A 20,415-nucleotide genomic window follows, 5' to 3' on the forward strand; every position below is an offset into this window, starting at 1 on the left:
TTAATAAACTTCTTTAAGTGCAGTGACAATCGCTCAGTATTCCAGATGCATTTGCCAGCGATGAGAGCCGCCAACTGGGGACATTCATCACAGCCTCGGAGCTTCGCGTTTGCATTGTCTCGCCGGAGGACAAGGATGAGGCTGCGGCTTTCATCCACAGGAACAAGGACACAAAGGAGGCCGCAGGATGTGTGGCGGGTGTGGAGCTGTCTCGTTACGCTTACTTAGCTCCTTAATTTATGCATTGTTCGGAGTGCAAATGATGCATTGTTTGCCATGCCAGGGTGTTTCTGGCGGTGAAGTTTTCCTCTGCAACAGTTTCCCACAGTTTCTCAACCCAAACATTTATGCGAGGTAAACACACCACACTAATCAATTTGCAATGGAAGTAGCCTTGTTGTTTCAACGAAAATATGTTTTTAGAATATAAACTTATCACTAATTTAAATATAAATCTTAAAGCTTAACCATTTAAATCACAAAGGCATCTTGAAGTAGTTAAACTTTTTTTTTAAGTATCTAAAATGTGAAAATAACGAATTTTGTATACGATACAGTTCTTTAATATATTTATATATAGCAGGGCCGGAGAAACAGTTTTGAGTGGGGTGATGACCTCACAAATTTTCAATATCCAGAATATATTTTTTAAAAGCTATTTTAATAAAACAACAACACCATTCAATAAAAATGCAACAGGTAAAAAAAACTATTTTAAATGTAAAATGTTAATTAAAATCCATTTTATATTAATATAATGTTAATTTAATGTTAAAATAATGTTAATTTAATATAATGTAAATGTAATGTTAACTAAATGTTAATTAAATTAATATGGCCACGTCAGCGAAAATGATAATTAATTATTTTTTTCGTTTTCTTGCACCTATAATTCCCAAGTGGTTCTGGCTGATTCGTAGTGGGATACCCCTTGATTTTGGCCAATTTCTCAGTTCTCCGGGATGACCGGCAGTTTCTCTAAGAAACTTTTTCCGGTCTCTGGAAGTGTGTGTGTGTGCGTGTGTGTAAGTGACGTGGTTCCAGAGTGGGAGAGAGAATCTGGCCAACTCCTCCTACTGGAGTCCACTCCCGGATGCAGTGCATCGTGGGTCGACTCCTCCTACTGGAGTCCACTCCCGGATGCGGTGCACCATGGGTCGACTCCTCCTACTGGAGTCCACTCCCGGATGCAGTGCATCTTGGGTCGACTCCACCTCCTGGAGTCCACTCCCGGATGCAGTGCACCATGGGTCGACTCCTCCTAGGATGCACTGCATCATGACCTGACTTGGCATGAACTTAAAGGTGCCCGATCCCTTCCTGCATGTAGTGGACTCCAGGATGCAGGGCATCCAAACCTTAAAAGGTGAGTTGCAGTTTTTTTAAATTATGTGATGACGTGGCTTTTGTAAAAAAAATGCAGTTAATTAATTCAATTTTTTTTATATTTTTTTTCAGGTTTTTGGTTGTGTATTTGCCTGATTGCAGAAAATAATTGGTGACACCATCCAACTTGTAACTTGAAGTTCGACATCAGGATGCACTGCACCAAAGTTATTACGCAGTGAGTACATCCTTTAGACAATAAATAATTAAGTTATATATTTTAAAAAATCATAAATATTTTGACAAAGAAACTAAAAGAAACAGATAAAGATCTGAAAGTTTTCAAGAACATGAAAGAAATTTGAAAGGTAAATTTTATCAAATATTGAACTTGAAGTACATGAAAATCAAACACAATTAATAATTGTAAACAAGTAGGGACATATAATATAAATATATATAGTATATATATAGTAATAGTTGTAAGAATGCGGTTACCGGAAATATATAGTATGCTGACACCACATAAATGGACTTGACAACAGGCTGCAGGATCAATTATGAATGGCGTGATCTTCTATTGAACTCCACTCCAGGATGCAGTGCATCACCTCATTGGGGTATGTATTTTTTAAACAACCGATTTGTATAAAATAATTTAACTAATATTTTGGAATGCTTCTTTTCATTACAGTGATGACTATTCCTTTCTGCTTGGAGTGAACTTCACAATGCAGTGAATAAAAAACCCAAAGAGGTAAATACCTTTTTTACTAACAAAATAATTCTAACTAATTATCTGTAACAAATTATTTATTATTATTTTTTTTTTCTTATTTAATTCCAGGGTAAAGTGTTAAGTGTTAATGTTGCGAATAAAGTGGTTGCGGTAATTATCTTACTTCAAGAAGACGAAAGATTGCAGTGCAGATCAAGGAGCTAACTGAGTAAGTACCAATCTGAAAAGATTTATTTATGATAATCTCATAATTATTTAAGTAGTTGTTACATTAAGTTGGAAAATGCTTAACTTGGGAAATATTTGGGAGAGTTACTATCTATCTATTTAAATAGAAACTGATTTAATTGGGCCGTGATAAAGGCGGGATTTCTCTTCGTTTTTCTTCGATATACTCTATATGCAGGGCCGGAGAAACAGTTTTGAATCATACATTCAACTGATAATAATGGATGTAAATAAATTTTTTTCTACAAGTCAAGCATTTTGGGGTGTTGAATTCCACACCCGCTAAGATTTGGCGTGTGGAGTGCTCAACACCCGGTATACACCTTCCGCCGGCCCTGATATATAGTACAATATTTGTCAGCATGTTTTTATTGCATGCTCAATTTCTTGTGGCTTTGTCCACCGATTAAGTAGAATTTGAGCGGCCACATGCCACAGCCACTGCTACTTAATTGCGCAAAGTTGCACCCCAAAGACGCAGCAGCTAAAGTTGTGGTCCGGCTCACCTTTTTCCTCTTGGGTCGCTGCGAAACTTGCAATTTAGTTAGTGGCTTTCTTTCTTTACTGCCAACTGCAGAAACAGCTCATGAAACGCGCTTAAAACGCACTTGGCTTAAAGGAGATGCTGTGAGTTACCTTTTCTTAAGATGGCGAAGAGGAAGAACTAAATAATAAACTTTTTAATATTTGTCAACCTGTGAGCATTAAAATTTTCTCGAATTAAATAATACAAAACAAGAAAGGAAGCTAGCTTCGGCAAGCCGAAGCTTATATACCCTTGCAGTCATCAAACATATCGAACAAAATACATAAAGGCTAACAACATCGAAGCTATGACGACTTTTCTATTAATTTTCCATATTTTCGACTATTGTTCATATGGCAGCTATATGATATAGTCGTCCGATGTTGTAAAAATCATGCTCGTGGAATAAAAAACAACAACGTTATGATTATTTTGCCATTATTTCTATATATATTTTTAGATCTTTCCTATGGCAGCTATATGATAGGGTTATTCGATTTTGATAAAATTTAATCCAAAATTTAATAACCGTTAGAAAACGCCATCTTGAAGAATTCAAGTCGATCTGATCAAAAACAACGGCGTAATAATTTTTTATCCGTTATTTTTTTGACCTCTTGTATGGAAGCTATCCGATATAGTCAGCCGATCCGGCTCGTTCCGACTTATATACTGCGTGCAATAACTACACATCTTTTGGGAAAGTTTCAGCAAGATAGCTTTAAAACTGAGAGACTAGTTTAGGCAGAAACGGACAAGAGGACAGACGGACAGACGGACAGACAGACAGACAGACGGACAGACGGACAGACGGACAGACGGACAGACGGACAGACGGGCAGACGTACAGACGTATTTCGACTCAGATCGTGATGCTGATCAAGAATATATATACTTTATGGGGTCTAAGGTGTCTCCTTCACTGCGTTGCAAACTTCTGGCCAAAATTTTAATACCCTTTGCTCTGCAAGGGTATAAAAATAAAAAACAGAGGAGCCCTACAGTCTGTTTGACTGAATTCAATTTAATTGTCATTTAACTAATCCTTTAGTTTGTTGATAAAAGTTTTTTGGAAAAGATTAGTTGACAAATTTGGTAAATAACACTATATTTTAAGTGGATTTTCGGTTGTAATAAGGCCAAAAAGTGACTTACAGCGGAACCAAACACTGTTTTGAGCACCTTATGACTCGTTAAGAGTCCAATCACTTTTTTTGTTAAGGCAAGAAACAACTAACAGCCAAAAAGGTGTAGTTTTAATAAAACTGAGAAGTCCAACTATCTATTCGATTGATTACAATTTAATTGTTATTTAACTGATCCCCTGTCCCCTGACCAAAAATCGGAACATATTTGATGACTGCAAAGGTAGATAAACTTCAACATGCCGAAGCTAGCTTCCTTTTCGGTTTAAGTCTATTTTTTTGGTTTTCTATTTTTTTTTGCTGCAAAAGGGTTTCCACACCGAAACTAATCGAATGCTATCCATCACTGAGAAAAATAGCCATTTCCGCAAGCTGGACGGCAGGTTGGCAAATAAGTATTAATACCAATTGACCCGTCTGAGCGGAAATAAAAGACAGACAGGGCGATGGTCGTATCGATTCGAGTTCGTCTGATGACGTTGGCCAAGAGGATGTTCGCCGAGTCGAATAGCGCTATCAATTGGCAATTATGTGCCTTGGAACTTCGGAGCTCATGTTTTTGAATTAAATGTACCGGCTGCTCCTGAGTGACAGAGAATCGTTTCGATTGCGCATAAATCAAACAGGAATTGCGTTGAAATGTTGCCCGAATTGATTTACTGACTTATTGCTTGCTGTTTTCATTTGTTTTCGGTTCGTTTCAGTTGCTTGGGTAAAATTTATATTTTAAATGTGCCCTGTTTCGCCTGGAGGCGTTTTTCATTTATTTCACTGGCTGTCTTCGGTAAATATTACGTAATGATAAGGGAAACAAAAAATTAGCACGCTTCGAGGCGTGCTTTTACGAAGAGTTGCCTTTCTGGTTGTTTTCCAGATAATTTTAATTTTTAGGACATCATTAAAAATGTTGTTTTATTGCATAGGCTTTAGATATAAAGATTTTTGGTTAATGTGCGGTAATATAATTAGGAATGCCACGTATTTAAAATGTATGATAGCACAAATTACAAAAATTTATTGAGCTTACATGTTCTTTGTAATAAAAGATATGGGATTTTAAATTTACTTTTAACGTATTGAACATTTGTGTACAATACATTTCTCTCTTTAAAACTAATCAAGTTTTATTTGGACAATAAATGGTTTAGCCTCTTTAAATTCCTTTTCTTTAAGGAACTCATTTCTTTGTTGTATACCTGACAACACTGATAACTGCCCCGTCTCCCTGTTTATTTAGCATTGATTTATGCATCGAGTGTTTTAAATGTGGGCGTGCTATTTATGGGCCTTGACCGATGTTCGCTCGTCTGCCGGCGTTTTTGCGCTCCTTGCACTTGATTTGTGGCTTGTTCTGGAACGCAGACGGGGACTCCAACCCAAACTCAAATACAAAACACCAAGTGAGGCTACAAGTCAGAGCCAGGACTCTGGACGTGGACAAGGCGTGTCCTGGCGAAAGGTCACTTGATGTATGGGAACCTTAGCCTTAGCTTCTTGGCGCTCGACGCTCGACTAGTTTGCATATTTGACTGCTGCTGTGTCAGCAGTGGAAATCACTTCAAATATTATGGCTCCTTGTCTTGCCAGTCAGCCAGTCATCCAGTCAGCCAAACATTCAGTCAGATTTGTGTCCGAAAAGTTCGTGACAAATTTGACAAGACTTTGCAGCTCATTTGTACGCCATGTTTGGCTGCTTTGTTTGCTTGGTTTTGGCCGCGTTGCACTCGGCTGCTGATTTTCTCATCAACATAACAAATGAGCGTCGCTCCTTCGTCTGCTGATCTTTGGTGAAAGTCATTTGGGCGCTTGTCTAATCTCAAACAGAATCGAGCTTTAGCGGTCTGCATAAAATACAACTTAACCCAAAGAACATATTTCTTGTTGAGCTAGAAAAAGTGGGACATTAATTATGGCATGGGATTGCCATTTCCAGTCATTCAACACGTCTGTAAGTCGTAAGAAATGATTTAAACAGTATCACCTAATATAAAATTTATTTTTGATGATATGTATTTGATTTAATGGTATTCTTATTACTTATTTCTAATAGTAACCAACAATTTCAAGGATGAGAAGTTCGTTTTTATATTAGAAAAATGCTTTCATTCAAACTAAAATTCTCAGAAATTATTTAAGCGATCATTAAAATAAGCAGCATTTCGAATTCCGTGAAATACCAACATTTAATTGCTTGAACTATGACAAAGCCACTGGGTTAACCGAACTAAATTCTGTGCCATCAATGTGTCGGTAAACCATTTCAATTAGGCCGAAACCGGAGTCCCAATGCAAATGTGAAGCGGGCCACATGGGGAGTCGAAATGCCGGGAATCGGCAATTTAATGTCGGTTAAAGCCGCAGACATCGCATCACCGTCGTCGAGCAGCTGGGGGCCTAAAGGGCCGGAGTCCCTGTAACAATTGCCATTGGATTGCCATGTGTACGCGTGTTGCTTCAGCAGACCGTAAGCTACGTGCCAGACGCTCCTCCAAACCACCCAATTTCCCCCTTCTCCACCCTCTGAAATGAGGGGTGCCGACTCCCATGTGCCGCCAACAGCTGCAAGTCGCTGGCTCGGTTCCTTTGTGTGATTTGTTGTGGAACGGATGTTGGCAACATGTCCCACGAACAGCGGACCTGTCCCTTACCCTCATTACCTTCTATTTCTCTTCTTTTTTTGAGCCATTTTGTTCACTTCCGAAATAGTTGGAATGGCTTCTTCACTTCGCGTCCACGATTGTTTGCCATTTAATTCGCATTCGCCAGATATCAACCCTAATTGAATTCATTTCACCAGCAGATGGCGGAATTTTTAGCATTCGTTACCAGATTTGGTTCCGAAATGGAAACATTATAGGATAATGCTGCTTTATGAAAGAGGAATCTAATTTATTCATTCTCCGTTTCGATTGAACGTGACTCGAAATCCTTACAATCGAAAGGCATCGCAGAGATCTTGTAAAAGCATTCAGCTGTGGAATTGCAAGTTTATTAAAATAAAAATGTTATACGAACTAAACAAAGATAACGAAAATAACGATAGTTGTCCATTTTTGATTTTACGTAATGCTGCACTTTAATATTTAATATCAAAATCAGATTTTATTAAACGTTTTTACCGTTTTGTGGAATCTCATTTGAAATTTAGCCGGAAATTAGTTATGTTCTTTTTCATTCACATTTACTTTTAAAGTTGCGTGCTTATCTGAACAAAAAAGTTTGCAATTTTCCTGGTCCTTTGCGGAAATTAAAACAAACTATGCAAGGAAGTCGGATGTTGTGTCACAGAAATTTCATTACATGCATGTCGAAACCTTTTTAACAAACATGTTATGCTATTAGCAATTAAGGTATCCAGTCACCGCACAGAAATTTCTGGTTTTCCTCCGAACTGACATGCCTTTAATGCCATTTAATGCGTATTAACTTCTCCTGTATATTGGCCATCTGAAACAAGTGTGCTCTTAACTGTTGCCTTCAGGGAAATTCGGTTACTTTCTTCTGAGAAGCATGTTCACTTTGACTCGAGTAACAATTAAAACAATTACCAGGCCTTCAGTCAAAATCCTCGGCAATCCGAAAGATTACCTTGAATACTTATACAAAAGTGGAAGTAGTTTGAAAATCCTTGAACTTTGCTTAAGTGTTTATTCCTTGAAAATTATTTAATTGAGTTACAAGCTTAAAGTTTTGGTCGCATACTCCGAAAAGAAAGGTGAAATCAATGATGCCTTTTAAATGTATTAAAAGTGTTAATACGGCTAGATAATGTTTGATAAATGCTTTTGTTGAAATTATTTTTAATCGGCGTTACGAACATAAAACCAATTTGCCCATAACAACAAAAAATAATTTTTCTTTGTCAAACTAATTAAATTTATACTATCAATTTATTAATCAACTAAAACTGTGAGCTTTTTTTATCAATTAAAATATCTGACGCGTAAATTTAATGTTTTTTATGCCCCGAAAAACACAACTGTTGCGGTAATTAGACATTTTTCAGTGGCATTGTGCCACATTCCTCACCATTCAGAAGCTGAATAAACTTAACTGACAGTCAGACTATTAAATTGGTCATCAGAGATAATTAAATTCAAAAATCAATTATTTAAATTCGAATTTATTCGTGAATAAGTAAGGTTTAATTAGTGTTTTTAGATCAAATTAAAATGGAATTGCATTCGAATTCGTTGTAAGCAAGTTTAATTGTTAATAGCGAAGTATTGAATGGCAACACAATAAAATGTAACAAGAAGGCTTCCGAACAGAAACTTAGTTAACTTTCTTGTCAAATGCAAAATGTTTTTTCTACTTATTATCCATGGTCTTACTGTCCGGTTACCAAGTGAATACTAATTAATAAACTTAGATTCAGTTGAAACTGTTAAAAAGTTGTCGATGGCATTGTTCCCTTGCACGAGTGGCTTCAATTAATGGCAACTATGCAAATTGGCTTAATTTCAATTGACCAACTCGATGGTAGTTTCAGAGGCAACAACAAATGCCGAGGAACTGGGAAATTCGGAAGCCTGTTGGCGCTAAATCCCAAACAAATTATCTCAGACACGTTTCAGAATGCAAACAAGATGCCAGGAGACACACACATTCACCAAAAGGGCGATTAAAGTCTGATTTTGATTCGGGGAAAGTTCCAAGAAAATCCTGCAGCTCTTAGTGCCGCTTTAAGGACAATTACCTCGGGTGTTCGTCGAGGAGCTCACTGGTAAATGCAAACAAAATATAGAAACACTCAAAAAAACAAAGAGTAGGTGTTTTAAAATTAATTTTAATAATACCTGCAAGCTAAAAAGTTGATAAAGTTAATGTAACTATATACGGCTTAAGCCAGAATAAATTAGAATCCATGGTATTGCCTTAGAAGGATTAGACACGATTTAGTTTCATCATATTTGTTTTTCATCCAATGGCAACATGCTTTACTTTTAGAATAACAATAGATTGACTGATATATTTCTCAGTGAACTTCTCCAAGGAAGGACGTGGAAAACACTACAAACTCGAGGGCTGTGGGACTTGGATGGGTTCATGCCCAACGCTCCATGTCCATGGTCAAGGCTACACGGTTTATTGTTTTGGCTACTGCAATTGAGCGAAATATTTCGAGTTATTTTTGGCTCTCGACTTGTGGCGCAGCTAATCTTAAGTTGTCTGCTTTCGGGGGATTGCGAATGTTGTTTTGTTTGTCTCGGCGAAAAAAAGGGGAGATCGACTGGAGGGTGGATGGATCCGGGGATACTTGGATACTGGGGCTTCAAGTACATCGAGTACAGGGAGGCCATAAAGCAAACACTTTTAGTTTGTTGAACTGTGACCGGAGGTCGGGGCCTCTAACTCGCTGTCAAAAACTGGCGGTGCCAGCTGTTGACAGCCGCTTGGATTTTAAACTGCCATTGGCTTTCGGCCACTTGTTATTTTAATTTGCAGCATTGTTCTGCGGCGAGAGACAGATGCTGCAAATATAATGGCTTCAGTTTCGACCTTATTCAGCCACTCTGGATGGCCAAGGATAACCAGTACGCCAACGCACTTTAATTAAAATTTCTGACATGGCCCCCACATTTAAAGTGGTAATCGGTTATGCACCACGACAATATAAGAATCCGATTGAGCCGCAACACACAGCACCCAGCAAAATAATATTTATTTGTCATCCATCGAAGAGTTGACCCCATGGCAATGCCAACAAAAGAATCAATTGGGTTCATCGAAACATCCGAGCATTCTGTTTGCTACGGATTTATCGTGGTGAGATGAGGGGAATTGGAGGGGTTGAGAGGGCACAATAAATAAACACATAAGTCGGCCATGAAGTGTGTCCTTTGGACCGTGTTTACACAACTTTAATTGAAGCCCCCGACAAGGATACTCGAGCTGTTTTGCACAATAGTTGTTCGCTCGGCCGCTCGACCGCATTTTTGTGTAAATTTTTAATTGAACGGCAACTGAAGCGTTTTGTACATTCTAATTTGTTGGAATATGTAACTTTAGAGGCTGGCATTTGAACAATAAAAAAAGTTGGGGATTCGGTTTCAGAGCAACTAAATTTTACATTGAAAATAAAATATATAAACAATGTTTAAGAAAGTTATATAGAAAATATCAATATATACATTTACACATCTGTAAGCTGATAATTTATAACTAAACGAATAATTAAATTTTTGAGGACACTCCATTTTCTCTCTAAAGATATAATTTATTTTACTTTAAAGAACTTCCATTTCTTGATTTTTATACAAGTTTATAATATTTTTACAAAAACTGCTTTAAAGGAATATTGTTTTAAACTGATCAAAACTATTTTAGAACTCGTTTTCGAAAGACATTTCAGTATTTGTGAACCATTAGTTGTACTCAAAAACTTTCAATTTATTTTAGTTTTATTTTAGGCAACCCTGCTTTGGACTTTTGAAGTATTTTTCGCAGTGCCTTCCTGCTTGTGATCCTGGGGTGAACTCGGTGATGGGTTCAAAGCAACTCGGGCCGGCTTTTGTCCGGCTCTTGCTGGCTCGTTAGATGCAGACAAGGACCAGCAGAGAATGACCGGACAACATGCATGTGTGGGCGCTTCGGCTTTAAAATCAGCACATGGACATGGATGTGGCCACTCGGAGTCCAAGAGTCCGAAGCACCGAGTTATTTGTTGTTTAGCCCCTAAATGGGAGAAAACAAAAAATGAATTTGCCGCTTTGAAAAGTGAAAGTTTGTCGCTCATAAACTGGAGGAGTAATCTGAAATGTCTGTGCGTAATGACCGGGACAATATGCGAGCTCCTCCACCGAACTTATTAAAGCTGGAAAACACGGGAAGAGGGACCAAAGGAAATTCATATCCAGGGAACTCTTCATCTTCTTGAAGGAGCTTTGTGCGAGCTGTTGGCCGTTAAACTGGTTGTCTAGACCGTAAGTAAATTTATGGCTCTGATTAATATCTTTATTGTGCCAGATTATGATTGACTAGGCGGCAGGCCGCACGATTTATCGACTGAGGTCCCGCTCATTCCATCCAGCATCCTTCCCAACTAAGGAATCCTTGTACAAAAGACCTTCGCCGCCTCCAACGATGATGAATGAGCAGGAGGGCGGTCCATATTGGCCCGAAAGGCAAGCCTTTTGTCACGGTTTCCTGCCATCGGGAGCTATCGAATTACATGGACCTTGGCTAAGCGGTATTCAATGGGTAAATATCCATTTGATATACGAGCTGAAACCACATGACAACTTCAATCCCTCAGTCCATTATTCCGCCCTCTCACTCATTTCATTAGTCAGGTGAAGAGGCTACAATTTGGCTACTGAATTTTTGAGGACTTGACTTTGGGGCTTGACTTGACTTCCACTTGAATTTATTAGCCATTAATAATTCTGTTTGGCCATAATGTCAGACGGAGCGGAAGCCACAGCGCTTAAATTTGTGTGCCACTTTTGGGTTGATTTATTTTGCGGTCCTAATTCCACTCTCCATTCACTCCACGTGCCAATTGGTAGCAGGATAAGCCCACTCTTGCCACTCCTGGCACATTCGTTTCAATCGGGACTTCCTTGCCTACAAAGCCCCCTTGACTAATGGACCCCGACAATTGGCCAGGTGCAAACTGGAAACGACTTCGTTGCCAGCAGGTGGAAGTGCAGTTTACACTCAGCAAAAACTATATTCTACTCTGGACATATGAACTCAATTTTATTTATTCAACAACCTTCTGAAGAAACTAGTTGATGGTGGAGTAAATAAATCTCTTTCTTTTGCCACTTACTTCAGCTTAACCTAAGACTCCACTTAGGGTTCTTGTTTCAAAATGCAACCTTTCAGTTCGCTTGGCTGGTAAAAGTGCACACGCTCTAATGACACTTGCTTTTCCAATCTGTTTGTTTTCCGTATTTTCTTTTAGCACTATTGGTTTTTGCAGTGGCAAGGCAACAGAATGCCTGCCAATCTGCAGGGAAAATGTCGCAAAAAGCACGAACAGATTGCTTGGAAACAGTGCACCAGAAAAAGCCGAGATGCCACCTGTTTTGTTCCTTTGACGATTTTCCATTCGATTCAGTGCCTGAAGGCATATCGGAATGCAGAGGAAGTTGAATGTTTCTGGCATGCATTATGTAGAAGAAAAGAACACGGTTGAAAGGATTTTGCTGTAATCTGTGTTGCCAGCATTCTTTATTTATTAACATTATTTTTTCTGGTAGCCCAACACTTAACACTTAATTTATGAGTGCGATGCGGTGGCCATCGCAATTCGCTAGGACACTTTGATGCCTCATTAGCCCGGCTTTATGCCTCGCATAAATCGTCTGGACCCTGCCCATTCGTTCTATCTTTTTTTTATGGCCAAAATGGAATTTGCATGCAAATCGCTCGTTGCTCTTTGCCATGGCTTATTTACAGATCGAAAAGTTTATTGCGCTAACTAAACAATGCCTATCTATTGGCCAGCTGGAGTCACTGGGATTTGGGTGACCCATAGGCCAGAACCTCGCTGCTCGGCTCCTCGGTTTTCTGCCTCCTCTTCCGCCAGGGAAACTTTCGTGAACTTCGGCTTGCCACCGAGGCCACAGATTGACAAGTCTCCGGATCCGGCAAGCTGTGACTGCCACAAAAGGGCGGAGTCCCTGCACTGGTGACCTCATCCCGGCGACTTATCACCCGCGTCAACTTAAGTCGAGTGGCAGGTTGACTGACTTCCGATGCGTCGGCATTTTGCGGTGGTGTCACCAGCAGTGCACCACTTTTGGTGGCCAAAAGTGCTCGCTTGGCCCGGCCAGAAGCGTAGTGTCTATCGACCACTTCTGATTCCAGGAGCGAGTTGGCATCGCCCAGCGAGGAGAGCTGCGAAACCTGGGCCTGCAGCATCCGATGTGGAACGGCGGTGCCCGGAATAGGGCCATAGAACTCCTGCTTCCTCAGACGACGTCCTCCACCACCGCCACCCACTCCGTTTCCCGCCAGGCTGGCGCTGTTTATCGTGGTCGTGGTGGTGGTGGTGCGAATGCTGTCCTGCAGCGACAACTGGTGGTTCGCATCTCGGCAGCGGAACTGCACCACTCGATAGGATCCGTAGGGTTCCAGTGCGTTGTTGTTCACACTACAGCTGGCAGGCTGCAATCGCATCGATCCATTCTGCCGGAGTAGCGCACTGTAGTTGTGCTGGTGGTGCTGGCTCTGCTGGTGGTGGTGGTTCCTCGCCAACCCGAACTGTCTTGTCAGAGTGATCTACAGACGAAATAAAGAACAACAACAACATGGAATAATATAAGTAATAGAAGGTTTTAATTCGTAACACCAATAAACATTTTATCACATTTTGTTGCATAAAAATAGTTTTAAAGCTTGAAATAAAAAATCATAATTATACATGTATTGAAAGTTAAAGTAAAGTAGTAAGCTGTTTTTTAATTCTTTACTTGCTTTGAGGTAGAACCTAATCCTTTAAACTTTAATAGTGGTAAACAAAACCACTTTCTACATTCGGAACATTACTTCAACAAACATAACTTTAAAGTTGCTTTAGGATATTCAAGACTTAGCTGTTTACTTATACATTCATTTGTTAGAAAAGGGTAAATCTGGGTTTGGGGAATTAATCCTAGACTCACCTTGAAGGCCTCTCGGAACTTGTGGCTCATGATGTTGTAGAGCAGCGGGTTGATGCAGGTGGACAGGAAGTAGAGCACCCCGGACGTGTAGTCAAGTATCCGGAAGTAGTCGTTGAAGGCGTCCCGGCTGATGCCGATATTAATCAGGTTCAACCCGTAAACGGCCATCAATCGCTGGGCGTGGAAGGGAGCCCAGCAGAGGAAGAAGGCGACGGCTACAGCTACTGCAAAAACGGGCAAGGATAAAGACCGAATTAACTACCCTGAACAAATCGGTAACACAAACAATATGGCCATCCCCACTTCGCTTTTATATCCCCTTTAATCGAATAGTTTGGGCCATCATTCCATTAAGGCTCTTTGGCTCGATATCCTATCATTTAGATAAAACAACCTGTATGCCTGATAAAAAATAATTTATTTTTGTTATGTGCCGATTAAAAGGAATACTGCCTTTTCATAATTTTTTTTTTTTCCTCCTGCCAACCAAATTAATTTATTATAAAGGCCTGAGGCTTAACCTGAGCTGGCTTTTCCCCCTATCAATTTTCATTTAGCAGAGCAAGGGCAATGGTAAACTAAAGCATCAATGGGCTGTGGTTTTCAGTTAAAAGCCACGTCAAATTGAGGGTCGTTTTCTAGGCAGCAATGGAAAATTGTACTTTAAATACTTGAAATTCTGCTTCTGCTACACTTTTAAAAATTAGCTAAGGCATCAAAAGGGAGTTTGATTACCAATCAGTGAGTCGTAAGATTATTATTTTCATTTAGAATATTTTAATTAACTAAGAACAAATTGTTTGGAAATATATCCCAAATGTTTTCAATTCCTCTTCAAAATCTTTACTTAGAATGTTTCTCAGGGAATACATTTTGTTATAATCGATTAACTAACACTTTACTGTAATATGAGCAATCAGCTAAGTGGTTAGCTTAATTAAAACATTGATGTTATTTAAATATATTGCTGTTTAATATACAAGTGCCATTCTTCCACTCATTCGAGTTCGTTGTTCATACCCCGCAGGCTTGAGTTCGTTTGAGTGGCCTGACTTGATTACTTTTGAGGTGCCACCTGGTTTCACCTTTGCTTCATGCGCTAGATGGCCATTTAAGAGCTTGCCACACACACATCCACAGATGCTGGCGAAAATTAACGACCCCGCGGAAAAAAGGAAACACTCACTGAAGCACATTCAACCCACATGGTGAAAGTGAAAATGAAAGGAGGCGGAAAGAAAAGGGGGCGGGGCTGTGACGAATCCCCTGTTTGATGTCGCCCACGCAAATATGTTGACAGTAATTTTCAATTTAAGACTTTCGGCGAGAAAAGTTTTGACAGGCTGTGTTGTTTTTGGTGTTTGTTGTTGTTGTTGTTGTTGGTGGGGCTGTTGTCTTTAATCAATCAAGCCGCCAACTCAACTCACCTACCCAACATTCTGATGACTCGTCCCTGGGCATTGAGTCCTCGATTGGCATCGTATGTCCTCCGCGGCAGCGATTGCAGCAGGCGACTCCTCTTCAGCTTCACTCCGATCAGCACGTAAAGGACACAAATCGCCGTCATGGGTCCGCCGAAGAAAATAAATCCCGAGACGGCAAACACATGGGCATAAAAGTCGTTCTCCATCTAAGGAAAATGAAATAGAAAAAAAGAGGGACACCCGATGATGCGTCAGTTGGTTTTTTATGTTTTATTTTTTTTTTAGGATCTGGAATACGTACCGTACAGGAGTAACCGTCGTTCTGGAAGACCACCGAAAATTGCATGGCTTGGGGCAAGGCCAAAAGGAAGGCCGCCAGCCAAATGGCGAATATAAATTTAATGGCCCGCGACAATTTTGACATGGTGTGCTGCCTACAAATGACGGAAAGATTAGGCCACATTATATGTTAAGTATTGGTGGGAAGTCGGGAGATGTAAATGTTTCCGCCAAGCGTGGGCAGATATGAGATTAACAACGACAGGGCTCTAAAATCCCGACTCTGACCATACACCACATTTTAACCACTTTCTTTCAGCCTGCTCCTTCTGCCTTGAATATTTAATGCTATATAAATATTTACTTAAAATGCGGCTTTTTACAGTGGGTAACAAAAACTCTGTGAGGGAATTTATTTATAGCCTGATTTATTGTCTTTCTTTGAAAAATGAGATGATTGGCAGATGATACTTAAAATAAACTCGCAAATATATCGAGTATAAATAGATTGAAAAGAAAATAAGAATTCTTCAAAATGTTAAATGATAATAATTCTAGCTTGACAAGAAAAGCTTGAAAAGAGAATATTGTAGCATTTGAATGAAAAATCAAGAGCAAAGCAACCTCAATAACCACTTGATTTCATTTTGTTGAAAAATTCGGGTACCGACTTAACTTTTGGTTTGAACAAATAAATATTAAATAACCAACCCAGTAAAATGGTATCAATTGTTATTTAAACTTCTCAAAAGAGGGACTTTCTAACTTTATAATCGGCATTGGAATGCCTTCTTTTGGTCATCCCATCCTCTTAAGTCTGGCTTTTCCTAAGGACATTCTGCAACTGATTGAATTCATTTATTTCGCAAGTTTGTGGAAAATTTCAAAGGAAAGTTAATATAGGGTCGGCTGGAAGGTGAAACCCGAAAAACTTGAATGGAGTCCAGACATTTTCGTTTAAAAAAACATTTGTTACTTAAGACCATAATATCACCAGACCAAAATATGTAAGCTTGTGCTAAAAGAATTGAAGTTAGTAAATTTTAGAAACAATATTAGAACTGTACTACTACTTGAAGTATTTGGGGGATACTAACTAAAATGTTCCTCGTTTTAAACCAATTGAAACTCAAACAGCTAATTGCAAACCTAATGAAATCAGAATATTTGTGGAGCCAACTACTAATTACTGTCAATAAATAATAGGCAATGGGCTTGCATCATTATCTAAAAGCGATGTGAATTTGGTTGTCAAGCCTGACTTGTTTTATCACTTCACAACCCGGCTGTTTAATTATAAATAATTATTGGGCTTATCATTAGTGTTGTGTTTGGTTGCGTTTATGTCTGACGCGTATCAGGTTTTATTTATCTATTTATCATACGTCTGTCCTATTTATGCGTGATCCACTTTGTTAATGAAAGCGAACTCGATGGTATCACTGAGAAAATCAGTTAGCAGTTCAAGCTGAACATTTAACCAAAAATCAATATTTATTTACTGTGTGTTTAAGACTTACCGAAAGGGATGACAGATGGCGATGTATCGCTCTACAGTGAAGGCTGTGATTGTAAGGACCGTTGCATTGGCGGCCATTTCCGACAGGACACTGCCCATGATGCACATGGCGTCCGTGAAGGGATACATGTCCGGATACCAAAGGTTGTACAGCTCCTGGGGAATTCCTGCAGGATACTCGATACGTTACGCATACGCACCGTTGTCTCACGAAACTATAAGCTCACCTGAGACCAACAATATCAGATCGGAAACAGCCAGGTTGAATAAATAAAAGTTTGTGGCTGTGTGCATGAAGTTATTCCGCGATATCACAATGCAGGTGATCAGATTACCCAGAACTCCAGCAACAAAAATGAGGGCATAGCAAATAGTAAAGGCGGTACGAAGAGTCAGGGACTCGTCGACCGATGGATCCGCTGCTGCCATTGTGCTGGCATTTGTGCCGTTCGTGGAGCCAAGGAGATTCGAGAGGTTCTCGGTCGTTATGTTCAGCAGATGGGCGACATGTGTTAGGAATTTGTCATTCCGCAGCAGCAACAGCTCGGGGCTTTCGCTGGGATTCACCATGGTGGAAATGGTGGAAGTGGTGGCCGTGGCTTGGGCCACCTCCCGATTGGCACTGGGCGACACATGAGCCCTGAATGATTGATTGAGGCCATCATCGTTGCTGTCGTTGGCGATGGCGATGGCGACGCCTTGCAACATGCTAGCTGTCGTCGATTAATTGCGGACTTCGGATCGAGTCCCGAACTCAATCTTGCTACCACAGAAAACCCAAAAAATAACAAAAACAAAAACAACAAAAAATAGAAAAACAAAGCTGAACCGAATCGCAGGCGGGCTGCTCCTCCTATCAATGCGTTATTAATACTGTCTGGCGGATCCTTTGCCACTGCGGCGGCACATGGCCGATAAGCAGTCGACGACAGGCCCAAAAATTGCGCACTCGCCTGTGAAGCAAACAACATTAAAAGTCATTAGACTCAGGGCTGAATTTAAATTGAATCCAACCCAGTCAGTCAGACAGGCCTATGTGGCATTCTAAGATACGGCATCAGGTGGCCAAAGGACTCGACTGGGAAACTGCGCATTAATCCCGAAATAAAAAAAACACTTGACTAGTGGCACTTGTCATTTGCTTTTTGGCTCTGTTTATTTATAGTGAACATCTGGCAATGTAAATGTGCAGAGAAAGAAACTATAAATTGTTGAGAAAAGGTAAAACTTCTGGGGTACAATATCTGATGTAAAGATTTTAACAAAATCAATTACCAAAATAACAGCAGCCTTTTTTTATATTGTAAATCAATTTTAATGACTGAACATCCAATAATCTTTTAAGTTTCTATAGTAAGTTTATTTTTAAAGCATGAATTCAGCAATTCTTTTCCTATAAATTGTAATTTTGCGTACACTTCCTAGTTTAGGTTTAATTTATGTAAGTTATATTAGTATTAATACGCAATTAATGCTTCTTTATTTTTTCTTCTGTAGGCCACATGTCACTTGCCACTTGTCTCTATTAATAGTAAACATCTTAAGCCCCAGGAATACAGATTGCCAGCAATCAATACAAATATAGTTGTGGATGAAAAAGTTTTTCTATTTGCTCGGTGTTAGGCGTGATGAGTGAAACGAAACCTGATTGCATGTGTGGGAAAGTTTTTCGGGGTCCTGGAAAAAAGGGAAACTTTGCTACCCACAAAAGTCATTTAGGTCCCATTAGGGATCCCAGCACATGCGGTACTTTAAAGGAGAACAGGAAGCGAACATGACGTGTTGTATTTCACTCATTATCCCGCCAACGCTTTCTGAATTTGTGTTTTTGCCTGCCGAAAACCGAATTTAGGGGTTAGAAGTCAAAGGCCAAGTTAGAGAACAACGAACACCAAACACCAAACACCGAGTCACTGTTAATGCCAAGTTGGATTATTGGCTTTGAGCCAGATTTTTAGTTGATGCGCCTAATTAATTATGTTTCCTGTTCGTTAAGCGTTTCTCCAAGTCAAAGAAACTCGCCGAGAAGCGTTTAAAAAGACACCGGAAAGTATGCTACGCAGAAAAAAGGGGGAACATGGATTTCGAAGTGGCCAGCCACTCGATGACATCTTATTGACGCAAACTAATTGGAAAAATAATTGAATTGCCAGCTCAGGTGTGAGAGTTGATTTAGATATGATTGGGCAGAAACCAGGGATTGGAGTCGGAGTACAAATGTGCGACTCGATCGCAATTACACAACCCAATCAGCAAAAGCAATGCCAAGCGGACCATATTAGGGTTGCAAATTCAATTTCAGTTTCATTTGCCGAACAAGTTTAAACCGCAGTCCAGTTGCATTGCCCAGGTGCTCGGCTTCAATTGGAGGAACGCCTTAACATTTTTCAATTAAACTTTGCGGCTACCAAAGGGGCAGCATTTCGGAAAATCAGGGTTTTAAAATTCTGAGAACCGAACAGTCGACATGTTGATTCTTACCAAGGCTAGATTAAATAACAAAAGCGTATTTACTCTTGCTGCGCGTATTGTGTCCTTTCTGGAAGGCGTATCCTTGTTCCTATTTGTGCCGCAAAAGGTGTGTTTCTTTTTTCAGGACTTCCGCGTCGGGTATTTTAACCCTTTTTGCTTTTGTTAACTCGAATTCACTGAACGGAAAATTAGTTTTGCACTTTGTTGGGCAATCAGTAAGACATTTTTAACGAAGGGATATTTAATGAGGGTATAATATTTGATTAGGGATTAGCATAAAATGCAGTAACACTTCGAATAACCTAAATTTAATTTATAAATTTAATTTAAATTAATTAACACTTGGTTATTAAATTTGGTATCACTTTAACGGACTTCTGATTTGAATATATTTGAATCAGGGATCTTTTGTAGCTCAAACACGTCCGAAGTGGAGCAAAGTCGGTGGCAGACTGAGTTGCCTTGCGGCAATCGAAGCACTCGTCGACGGTCTCTGTTAGCCCACTGTTAACTAACAGCAGTTCTTGGCCTTTTGTTGCCTTTTCCTCTCTCAACTTGCGTCTGTGTGCGATACGCAAACATTCGGTCTTAATTTCATTCATAAATTCATGCACTTCACCTTGACTTTGCCACCGTGACGTCTCCGTAAGTTATGTCTTACTTGTCGGATGAGTAATGCCACAGTCAGCTGGCTGTAGAACGTGGCCATAAACGGCAGTCGATCCAATTGAATGTCGAGTTGCGCGGTACTAATTGAAATTGTAAATGGCCCGAAAGCACTACCACTTACTTTTAATATTTATTGGCCAAGGCTGCCGCCCGCCCGCCTCAATTATTTTGCTCTATCGGAACCTCGGAACAAGCTGGGGAAAATGAGAAATCAAAGCCGTTTTAAGACCGTAAACTACGTAAATGAATGGGTTTGTTTTGCAAGACACGAGGCCCGATTTTCCCCCTTGCCTTTCAGGAGGCGAAACCGCATATTAATGTCGGCCCTTGTCCGCAGATTTGTGGATTTGTTTTCATTATTCTCCCTTCTGGTTTTCTGCTCGCCTTGGGCCAGCCATTAAATCGGACCGGCTTGTTGTGTTTGGCCATAAGCAAAAGCCAGTCGGTGGGTGGGGAACACGCCTCTCTGAA

At 39.9% G+C, this 20,415-nt stretch overlaps 1 protein-coding gene across 3 annotated transcripts; it reads right to left on the minus strand.

Moving 5' to 3' along the window:
• Nucleotides 1–12,171: 12,171 nt before the first annotated feature.
• Nucleotides 12,172–19,716, minus strand: LOC108087073 (somatostatin receptor type 5). 3 transcript variants are annotated; one of them, XM_017184248.2, is made up of 7 exons: nucleotides 19,651–19,716; nucleotides 17,031–17,756; nucleotides 16,805–16,970; nucleotides 15,307–15,439; nucleotides 15,013–15,211; nucleotides 13,582–13,805; nucleotides 12,172–13,198 (listed from the first exon to the last, which is right to left on the minus strand). In XM_017184248.2, exons 2-7 carry the CDS (start codon nucleotides 17,509–17,511, stop codon nucleotides 12,428–12,430), a joined length of 1,974 nt encoding a protein of 657 aa, XP_017039737.1. In that variant the 5' UTR covers nucleotides 17,512–17,756; nucleotides 19,651–19,716; the 3' UTR covers nucleotides 12,172–12,427. The 3 variants fall into 3 exon arrangements, with proteins under 3 accessions (XP_017039737.1, XP_017039738.1, XP_017039736.1); XM_017184249.1 differs by lacking the exon at nucleotides 19,651–19,716 and adding an exon at nucleotides 19,285–19,515 and having other exon boundaries at nucleotides 17,031–17,566; XM_017184247.2 differs by lacking the exon at nucleotides 19,651–19,716 and adding an exon at nucleotides 19,285–19,515.
• Between the last annotated feature and the right edge of the window lie 699 nt (nucleotides 19,717–20,415).

Source organism: Drosophila ficusphila, unplaced genomic scaffold (assembly GCF_018152265.1).
Source record: "Drosophila ficusphila isolate 14025-0441.05 unplaced genomic scaffold, ASM1815226v1 contig_791, whole genome shotgun sequence".
NCBI lineage: Eukaryota > Metazoa > Arthropoda > Insecta > Diptera > Drosophilidae > Drosophila > Drosophila ficusphila.

Excerpts from the sequence above, each read along its gene's own strand:
- LOC108087073 (XM_017184248.2), bottom strand. The coding sequence starts at position 17,511 with ATGTTGCAAGGCGTCGCCATCGCCATCGCCAACGACAGCAACGATGAT. Across the intron at positions 15,212-15,306 it reads ACGACGGTTACTCCTGTACG|ATGGAGAACGACTTTTATGC; the intron begins GTACGTATTCCA and ends CATTTTCCTTAG. Across the intron at positions 13,806-15,012 it reads ACGAGTCATCAGAATGTTGG|TAGCTGTAGCCGTCGCCTTC; the intron begins GTAGGTGAGTTG and ends CCGTTTTTGCAG.